General features: G+C 30.4%; 1 protein-coding gene across 1 annotated transcript in view; it reads left to right on the forward strand.

The window, feature by feature from the left end:
• YTHDC2 (YTH domain containing 2) overlaps positions 1-11290 on the forward strand; it is a 59019-nt gene that overhangs the window by 1376 nt on the left and 46353 nt on the right. Inside the window, exons 2-5 of the mRNA XM_023533628.1 lie at positions 219-309; positions 6511-6707; positions 8061-8260; positions 11055-11223. Of these exons, the coding sequence (XP_023389396.1) occupies positions 219-309; positions 6511-6707; positions 8061-8260; positions 11055-11223 (657 nt within the window). The remainder of the gene's footprint in view (positions 1-218; positions 310-6510; positions 6708-8060; positions 8261-11054; positions 11224-11290) is intronic.

Here is an 11290-nt window from a genome sequence, read left to right on the forward strand (position 1 = left end):
TTAGAGTTCTTTATCACATTTAGGTTTACTTTTTTTTAATATCATAACTCTGGTAGACATTCAGTAGTTGTTAAATTACTATCTACTTTTCACATAAAATATAATAACTTTGATATGCTTATGATTTTTTCACATTTCATATCTATATATGCATATTGAAGCACCTCAAAAGACAACTGATTATCTCTAAATGGTATTTTGTGTTTTTATCCTTGTAGAAATGGAATTTCCTTCTTCTCTGACCAGTACTGAAAGAGCCTTTATCCATCGATTGAGTCAGTCTCTTGGTTTGGTCTCTAAAAGTAAAGGGTAAGCTAATAGGTTTTCTTATTTTTTAAAAAAGTTAGTTACCAAAAAGAAATGTTTCTGACTAAATTTAAATAGTTATTACTGTTTTAAATTCACATCCTTAATTATATTGTATTTAGATAAACTGATTTATGTCCATACCAAACTCAGCTCTTTTCTTTTTCATCCTAGTAAATTTTAAAGTGTAAGAGAAGATAGTTTAAAAGTTGAAGTTGATTGCTTAAGAGAAATATTTTCATTTTTCATAGAAACTAAATCTTTTTTTAAAAGAATGGGTGAACTAAAGATAAGCAGAATTATTTACAGAACTCTCTCAATATTACTGTACTGTAATGGTAAGCTTTAGAACACATGTTGATTGTTTGCTAACAACTCAAGAATCTGATGATTAGTAATGATTAAATAAAATGGAACAGGAGGAAAGAGTACATATTTTTTTTGAGAATCACTGATCCATAGGGAGAAAAGGTCATTTGAGCTATCCGAACTGAAGAATTCTAAAATTCTGTGGAAATACTTCATTTTGGGACTAAGGATGGCAGGATTGATATATAGCAGGGTTTCTCAATATGGTGCTATTGACATTTTGACTGGATAATTATTGTGGAGGGCTGTTGCATGCATTGTAGGATGATTAGCAGCATACATAGATTTTACCCCTTATAGATACCTGTATCATCTTTACCCCCAGTTGTGACAACCAAAAGCGCCTCTAGACATCGCCAAAATGTTCACTAGGGAGCAAAATTGCCCCTGGTTGAAAATCCCTGAGAAAGGGAAATTTTTTAAAAAAGGTAAAATTTTAATTCACCAGTTTTTATGTTAAGAGGAGGGAAAACAATACTTTATTAAGTAAATATATTAATAAATAAATAGCAGGAAGGTTCTAAGATGAAAGTAGCTGATGATGGAATGTCTTGCATATGAATGGTGACAGTGATACATTCCTGATAAGGGATTTAGTTTAGGGGAATGTGCATTTTGAACATCACTAAGGTCAGTGCTGGAACAATGGTTAGGTTCCTGAGCACTTCCAGTTACAGTCTTCTGGATAAGTATAATACTGCACTTGAAAATAAAAATAATAGAGTACAGGGTCATAATTCTTTATCCAGAAACACTGGACCAAATATATTTAGAGATTCAAATTCTTCAGATTTTAGAAAGATATTAGGGTGTATTTGCAGTATGTTATATAATATGCCTAATAAGATATTGTCATCACCTTTAATCACATTCATATTTCTACTGCAAAGTATGAATATTCACACTAAGAGAAATAAAGACCAGAAATAACCTCATGTCTATTTAATCAGGCTTTGCTGCCAATTGAAGTTGCTGTGAACTTATAAAAATATTTCAGAGGTATTCAAGTTTAAGAGTTTCAGATTGTGGAACTCACTAGAAAACATCTGTTATAAATGCACAGTCTGCAGCTATATATTTTTATGGTTAAATGGGTTTTGAATTCTGAACAACAAACTTAGAAATGGCAATTAGAAATTACTCTTAGGAAAGCAGTTCATTAGAATAAACGACCTCTACTTCAGTTCAGTAGCATAATCGCTTAAGGGATGGTCCAGAATGGAGAAACATCTGGGTTAAGGGGAGAGCAAGAAAGAAGTTATCAGGACAAAAAAGATCAATGAGAAAACAGTAAAAAGACAGGAAAAAGGAAAAGAGATGCTAAGGGAAGCAAGGCAACCCTGCTGACTTATCCAGTTCCTAATTTGTACCTGACTTATAGTTCATGTTTTTTTCTGTTCACCCTTGAGTAAAGATTTTTTTTTTTTACCTTACCTTGTAACATTAATTTCATTAACTTAACAAGTTAATTTTTATGCTATTTTTATTTTGTGCCTGGCATTATTATTCCTTAATATATATTTGAGAAAGTAACTAGTGTGGAGGAAGGGATAGGAACCTCGATTTAACTCCCAGTCTCTCACTGCCTCATTTTCTAGCTTTGGTCATGTCCCTTAAATGTTAAAGGCATGTTTTCTTAAATGTAAAATACGAAGGAGTTAATCTCTTTGATTTAGTTAAGATTTTGTGATTCTGTAGTTTATTTTGAGTCTCTTCCAAGGTTTAAAAAATAGATTCTATGCTTACTGTGAGATAATTTGTTGTTTTTTACTAATCACTTTTTTTTTTGATCTCCCTTCTTTCAAAATGAAGCCATGTGTGTTAGATTTTGTTTTTCATTGCCTCCTGAAGAGTTGAATTTACTTTGCAATTGATTATTTTTTAAATTGCTCATCTTTTGGTGAAAATACTCTTGTTGGAGTAACACCCCCATTTTGTGTTCTTTAGTATATCCCAAAATTTTCTTTGGAATTCTAGTCAAGTTTTTCCATACCAAAAATATCACCTCTTTAGAATTTGTTTCCTATTTTCTCAACTGAGGTCACTGTGTTTTGATTTTAAGAGCACACTTTACTGAGTCTCTAACTTGTTCATGAACAAAACAAAATCTTTTTTCTTCTTCTTAGTTCAAGTTACACAAAATGAAATTAACAAAATGAACTTTGTTCAAAACTTATGGAAAGAGAAAATATAAGTTAATGAAAGTAAGTTTTTTAAGTATATGTTTCTTATCCTGTGATTGCTGGAGTCACTGCTTAATAGGTATCCAAGTGTTCTACTCACCCTGATCAGGAGGCTCTAACCTACAGAAAAGTTCTCCTTTTCAAACTTGGATTACTGCCTTTTGCCTCAGAAGGTTGCATACTGCAACCTTATTTTCCCCTAGCTAGAAGAGGAAGAATGGGTTAAAAGCGATGAACTCTTAGTGAATTTTTGAACATCCATTGAAGAGAAAAAGCCTACAGTGCCCAATAGCAGCAGTAGCACCAGGCATGTGCTAGGTGCTTTAAGTAGATTATTATTTAATCTTCACAATAATCTTATATGATAGGCTCTGTTATTAACATCTGGCACCTGTGTAACAGATGAGGCATTTCAGGCTCAGAGAGATTAAGTAATTTTCCCAAGATCACACAGCTAGCAAGTGGCAGAGCTAGGATTTGAATATAGACAATGTTTAATTAATTTTTGAGATCCACAGTGAGTTTATAGTAATGTCCTGGGAGCTTTGAGGAGTCAGAGAAAGGATAAATTTACCACAAACACATAGTATCCATGACATGAAAGCAACTTTGTTTAGTGACAGAGTTAACTGGTTGGTTTATTAATTTCTAGGTAATCATAAAAAAGTACAAATTAGTATGATGCAAACTTTAATAAATTTGCAATTCTATATTATAGTATTGGAGAGAAAATGGTTTGGAGTTAGAACTTGTTGTCTATCTGCCTAACAGAAGTATAAATTAAGGAGATATGAAATTAAGCATCTACTAGGCATAAAATGCATATGTATTATTTTTTGAGAGACATTAGTTCCTTGGTGGCTGGGAAGTTTTTAAGTAGTCATTTCAATTTTGGCTCTTTAGCTGATCTACTGTTTACAGATTTGGAATGTGGGGAGTAGTGATGCATGTAGTTGTATTTGAGTTAAATATTCAGTAACATGCTATGTAAATTGACAAAATGGTTAATATTAAAATTTCATCAAATTTGATTAATTATATCATTTTTCTTTGAAAGGAAGAAGACATTGAAATGCCAAAACTTCATTATAGCATGTACTGATTATTTTTAGCCTTTAAAGTTAGAAGCTATGATGTTCTTATCTGTAACTTTAATACATTTATTTTTATACTTAAAAATTACATACGAGGTTTGCGTTTTCCTTAAAAAGTTCATGTGAAGTTGTTATCTAGCATCTTTTCCACATCTTGCAGCTAGTTTCAAGTTAATTTTCTTTGTAGAGGAGACTCTTATGGTTTTCATCAACACATAGTGTCAGTTACTTTGGAATGCAAGCATAATGAGGAGATTTCAATATGTTTATTTACACAGGAGGACAAATCTCAATTGTATTGAATGTTTCCATCCTTACATCAAAAAGATGAACATTTACCAAAAATTTCACAGATCTTTTTATTATATATCAGTGTCACTGTGGTGCTGAATGTGCTAGGAACGAGCACTAATAGCCACAAGTAAAATCTTGCTAAAACATTAGAACTATCAAGTCGATGTTATCTTTCTGCCCCACCAGCCATGTTCAAACTGAATTCCATAAATGTTAAATAGTAATGACTAAGTACTCAAACCTGTTTAGTATGAGTTATTTTTATCCACAATTTTTATGTATATGTTGATGTATATATAAAAATAATTTTATAAACATTATTTTTATACATAAATGCTGCATTATTATTAGACATTTTTATTATTAGGAAAGTTTCATTCTGACCCATTATTTTAGTTGTGGCCTTGTTGAGTAAAGAGTATGTTTTACTCAACTTTGTAATCCCAGCTTCTAACATAGTGCCTGGCAGACCATAGGTGCTCAATATATGCTGAATGATTGAAGGAACGAATAAAAGAAAATTAGTTAAAGGTGAAATATAGCAAAACTTTCCTGGGATGATTTTTAAGAAAATTAAAGCATCTTGGAACTGATAGAAACAGTACAGGTTTTAAAATTAATTAGTATGCAGTGCCAGAGATGTACAATGATTTATTTATGATCATACAGCTAGTTAGTTAAAAGATTATTACTAGCCGAACACAAGCCTCCTAACTCTTGCTCTAGTGCTCATTTCCTCAGACTTCCTGCCTTCTGTAGTTAAAATTTTATGAATTAAATGGCACAGAAGGGGAATGAATGATTGAGTCTATAGCAATTGTGCTGAAGTTTTAGAAAGGTCTGTGGAAAAAGAACCTAGTACAGAGAACTTCTCTAGAATCCAATAATTCCAATTACTATGGAAATAATTAAAATTTCTAGATCAGGTTAAATTTAATTATTTCATCTTTATGCCATTATTTAAGAACCACTAAGCACTTTTTAAGGACTTGATGACTTCATAGGAAGCTTATAATTCATTAAAGCATTCCAGAAATTAAAAATCTTGGTAAATTGAAAGCCTCATTTGGAAGGCTGAGATAGCTAAAACTGTAGAGATTAATCCTCAGTTTTATATCATTCTTATAGTGAAAAGTTGTTGAAAATTTTAAATCTAATATTAATTAGGAAAATTATACATGTAACTTTCATTGTATTTGTGGCTATGTTGCTCATTTCTATAAATATCAGAGTGACATTAACATATGGTAAAACAAATATTTTAGGTAAACTTTTTAAATATAAGAAATGACATTTCTTTCTCACTATAATTATAATAGCTTTCATTTATTTAGTTCTTACTGTAATGGATACTGCCTTTTACATGCATTATCTTATTTAATCATATGAATAGTCCTTTGAGGCAAGTATTATTATCTTAGGCTCAGAGCTATTAAGTAATATGCTTATAGTCCCACATCTAATAAGTAGTTGAGCTGGGATTCAAACCCAGGTCGGTGTGCTTTCAGAGCCTGAGGTCTTTAACAGATCTTTGAACTATATTATAGGCACATGTTATTAAATCATTCAAAACACATTTGATGACTTCTTGTGTATTTAACATGGTCAGTCCTGGACCAGTTGAAGAAACAAATATATGTACATCAAATAATTTGAGAACAGTTACAAATCATCATTACCTTATATTTGAAGGCTAGGGCCAGAAGCTTTGAAAAAAATTTTTTCCCCCAATATGCATCTGCAAATACTTATCAGTAATGCAAACTTATGCTTTTCCATCTACACTAAACTTGGTCCTCTTAACAGGTTTTCATGGGAGTGTGACATTACCAGCATACTGTGGAAACGTTCAGTGGGATATGTTAATCTGGACAGTGAACCATAACTTTTTAATTATTTTTAGATTTTGTTGTTCAGATTGGTTTTTCTCCCTCTGTATGCTTCCTAGCATGTATTAACTGTTGATGTTTCATACACCATGGAGTCTGCTAAGACAAACTTTAACACTTGTGGGTAAGTAAGCCATTTTTACTGATTTAAAATTGGATTTGCAGCATTTTAAAATTTTCATTGAAAATGGTCTTATGGCCACTTTAGCACCACACTCCTCTTTAATTGAATTTTTGGGAATTTTCAGCATTTTCTCCCAAAGCATTTTGATTTTTTTCAATGTTTTGCTTGAGATGTGTTTTCTAAGTAGGCATACATCATATGTGAACAAATTGACTACGTATAGTAAATAAATGATTTTTATTAATATTCAGAAAGGGAGCAAATAGATACCTAACTGTGAAGAAGAAAGATGGATCAGAAACAGCTCATGCAATGATGACCTGTAATTTGACTCATAATACAAAACATGCTGTTAGGAGCCTAATTCAAAGATTTCCTGTCACCAATAAAGAGCGTACTGAACTTCTGCCTAAAACAGAAAGAGGAAATGTGTTTGCAGTTGAAGCTGGTATGTATTTTCTGGGGAGCTTCTGTGTTTATCCTATTATTTGATGATTGTTCTTTTTCCATTTTAAATTTATTTTTTAAAACTAAGACGAAATAACATTTTCCAATTTGAGTAGCTTGTTTAAATGATTAAGACTTGTGAAAATTTTGAAATTAAATGCAGCATTAAGGCATGTCATGAAGTTAGACAAGTTTTATTTTTTTTAAGTTTCATAGTAATAGTTACCATTTATTGAGCACTTATTGTATGCTAGGCAATATACCAAACTATCTATAGGGCCTCATAGCAAGCCTTGTAAGGTAGGAATTTACCCTACTTCACAGGTGAGGAAACCGGGGTTCAGAGAAGTTAAATAATTTGTTCAAGGCCACTCAACCAGCCAATGAATGAACTGAAGCGCTGGGATTTGACTCCAAGTTCTAGACTTTTCTGTATTACACTGCCATGACACGCTAATGAGTGAGATTTGGAATTGGGGCCTTAGCTTCTGATAAGAGGCAGGACAGAGTCTTTAGTACATTAACTTGCTTAAAGGTAGATAAATAATACATTTAGGTTAGAAAATGACGTTGTAATTTCACTATTTGGAAAAATAACTTGCCGAGTGAGAACATTATTTATTACCCAAAGTAACAGAATTTGCATAATTTCCACTGTCTATTGGAGTAAGTTCGCACAATGCAGAAAATACGTGGTTCTAGATATTAAGGAATTTAAGTTTTAAATTCACACACACAAAAATATTTTGACCTATATGAAGAATATAAAACATGTCACATCCCCTTTTTATTTCTATATGTTTAGTTAAGGGTAGATGTTGGCTAAAATGTTCAATTAGGAAATTTGTTAAGCATTAGGGTCTTATATTTACACATATTATTCTATCTTGATTACATACATAATCGTACATGTTTAACTTAAACATATAGAGTATTTTTCTTTTTTATAATGTGTTTTCACATTGTACATACAGATTTTATAAATATGCACATGGTTTCCTACTAAAAATTTTAATTTTCTGTGTATTATTGATAGAAATAAGCCTGAAAATCATTTTAGGATATCAAATCGTGTTTTGTTTTAATGGTTATTGAATGATTGATTTTTCTTCATTTGTAAACATTATGCACCAGAAATATTTTTGAGAAATTTGCTTTCGAATTGATACTGAAATTTGTAACATGTTCTTTAAGAATATGAAGTGTAAGAGTACAACAGTTGAGGCACTGCTTGCTAACTATGTAGAGTTAGTAGAGAAGAAACACTTGAACAAAATTATATTAGAAATTATTTTATTTTTAACACTTTTTTTTAGATTGATCTTAAATTTTTTTCTTTTATTCATTTTTAAAGAAAACCGGGAAATGAGCAAGACAAGTGGACGACTCAACAATGGCATACCTCAAATTCCAGTGAAAAGAGGAGAATCTGAATTTGATTCTTTCAGGCAGTCTCTGCCAGTGTTTGAGAAACAAGAAGAAATTGTTAAAATAATTAAGGAAAATAAAGTAGTTTTGATTGTAGGAGAAACTGGGTCTGGAAAGACTACGCAGGTTTGTTTCTTTGTTGTTAATAGAAGAAAAAATTTTATCCCATGTGACAATTTTATATCAAATTTATACTACATGTATTTTAATAAAAACAAACTTCTGGTTACTTTTATGGTTATTTCAGAAATAAATTATTATTGGGAGTAGATATTAAGAAATTATAGCAAGGAAATATTTTAAAATATTTATTTTTAAACTAGTACATTGGACCTTCATTTAAACAGAAGTGAGAATGTGATTTGGCATCATGGGAAGAACATGGACTTTGGCCTTCAGTTCAAATTTCAGTTTTCTCATTTATTGATGTGAAGTTTTAGGCTAGTCTTATAACCTCTGTGAGCTGGAGCTCTCATTTTTAAAATGGAACTAATAATTGCTACTATTTAAGGTGAAATTTAGAGATGTATGTAAAATGCTTAGCATAGTGTTTTGTAAATAGTTGCTAAATTAAAAGCAATATTAACGATAAATGTTAATATAAAATAGAATTAACTTGATAGGTTTGAATCAAAGCATTTTCGTGAAGTTTATCATTAAGGTGACAGTTCGGAAGTATAGCATAATAATATGACCTTTTCTTGGTTTTGTTCTCTTACATGTTAGTATGTTAAAATAGTAACATTACTTTGCTTTTGATAGAGGTTTGGATAGAAAAGTTAACATAATTTTACATTCTTTTATGGACAAATTTATTTTTGAGACTTACTTAAGATTTCCTGTGGTTATATTGGTTGGTTTAATAAACTTAGTCAATAGGTAAGGTAAGGTGGTAGGAGAAGTTAACTATAAACTTTATGAATTATTTACTTAAAAGATTTAACCATTTTCATAGAAGTCTAACTTTTTATCCCTAATACCCAAGCCTGTTAAACTAAATAATTAAAAACCTAATCAAATTTTTATTTGAATATATGATTTTTCTTCATTACGAGTCTTTTTATGATTAAGTGAAATTCTATAGAGTTACTTCAGTGAATCTTAGGTTGTTATAATTGTTTTAGTATTATAGTAAGTTTTGCCAGTAGGTGTTAATTGTAGCAGTTTTAATTATTTGAGTAGAGATTATAAAACTTTTGGTAACCATAACGGATATATTTTTATTTAAATTATTTGAATGTCCTTGCTAATGATATCTGTATATTGGAATTATGTATGCCTATTTTCACTATTTTGTATGTCATTTTACTAGTTATGAAAGGATACTTGAGAATTTAATTAAGAATTAAATATTGTGTTTTTGATTTTCAAAGAGAAACTATTGATCTAATGGATTTAAATCTAAGAAATAATTGTATCTTGTTCAAGGAGTTCAAGTAAAATTACTATTGTTTCTGTTCTATGAAATATAGAGGAAAGTTATTATCATTAGTCATTTTCATTTTGCCTTTGGTAGCATTAGGAAGTTAAGTGCCTTTTGAATTTTCATGTTCATTATTCATGTTTAGTATGTAATATTCAAACATTATGGGAAATATTACATGGGAAAGCAAAAGATTTCTAATTCTCTTGTCACACTCTTTCTTGCGTTATTTCCAGAAACTTGGAGTATATATTTCTGTTTTGTGTGTGTCTGTGCATGTGTTTTGTTTTTGTTTTCTATATAGCATTTATATATATTGTTTTTGCTTTTTGTAACTTTACAGTATGTGGAATAATATCCCTCTTCATTATATTTTCTTTTTTAATATTTCTTAGTTTGTGTATTTCTTAGTTTGTGTAGATTTATGTTTCTGGGTGAACTAGTCAAGTTTAAAAAAATCCCAGAGGCTAAAACATGCATAAAACAATATGATATCCAGTATTTGCATACCTATTGGGAAAGCAGCATCTTCTGCTTTGTTGATAGGAGTATAAATTGTTTTGGAGGGCAATTTGGTAATTTTCTGTCCAAATTTAATTTACACACTCCTTGACTTTATTTTACAAAAGTATGTGAAAATGATATTCACTGAAGCACTTTTTATAATAGCAAACAACATCAAAGATAACAAACCTAAAAAAACTAGAAATTACCTAAAGTATAGTTATATTAAGTTATAGCACACCCATAGGATGGAATATACAGCTATTAAAATGGATTAGGTAGATCCAGTATGTTAAGTGAAATATACAAATTACAGATATTAAGTACAATAATCACTGTGTGAATAAAAACCTGTTTACATATACAAATATTCTAAATTGTGTAAACATTTTTTTCCTTAGAGTTTATAAGAAACTTAGCAGTAGTTACTTTATTGGAGAGTACTGTTGGTAGTGGTGGTGGTGGGTAGACTTTTTATTTTAAATCTTTCTGACCGGTTTGAATTTAATTGTAGAAAAGTGTTTATAGCAGTGTCTGCAATTCTGGGATTAGGCTATTTTTTCTTTATGCTTTCACTATTAAAAAATTCCCATGGAATTTTCATTGTCGTTTCATTGATTTTATAGAATAATTTGGGAAGAAGCGACATTTTTGGAATATTGATTAGTCCCATTCCGGAACATGTCTTAATTATTTATATATGCAGATCTTTTATGTTTTTCATTAGTATTATATAGTCTTTTTTGTGTAAGCTTTAACTATTTCTTTATTAATTTTTCAATATTTTAGTTTTAGTTTCTATTGTGAACAAGATCTTTTTAAATTACATTTTTTAGCTGATTATTAGCAGTTAAATGAATGTTGATTTTATGATTACTTTATATTTGGACATGTTACAGAACGTTTTTAGTTCTAAGTTTTTCAGCTGATTTATTTGGATTTTGGGGGTATATAATCATATCGTTTTACAGTATTTTCAAACTTCTGTTTCAGATCCCACAGTTTCTTTTAGATGATTGTTTTAAAAATGGTATCCCCTGCCGTATATTTTGTACTCAGCCAAGACGATTAGCAGCTATTGCTGTGGCTGAAAGAGTTGCTGCAGAGAGAAGAGAGAGGATTGGTCAAACAATTGGGTATCAGATACGATTAGAAAGCAGGTAAAGACAATTCTTCTTATCTTAGCCTTATCTTTTATCATTCTTAGAAAAGATAAATGTTTATGTTTC

The sequence above is a fragment of the Pteropus vampyrus genome, unplaced genomic scaffold, assembly GCF_000151845.1.
Source record: "Pteropus vampyrus isolate Shadow unplaced genomic scaffold, Pvam_2.0 Scaffold106, whole genome shotgun sequence".
Lineage (NCBI taxonomy): Eukaryota > Metazoa > Chordata > Mammalia > Chiroptera > Pteropodidae > Pteropus > Pteropus vampyrus.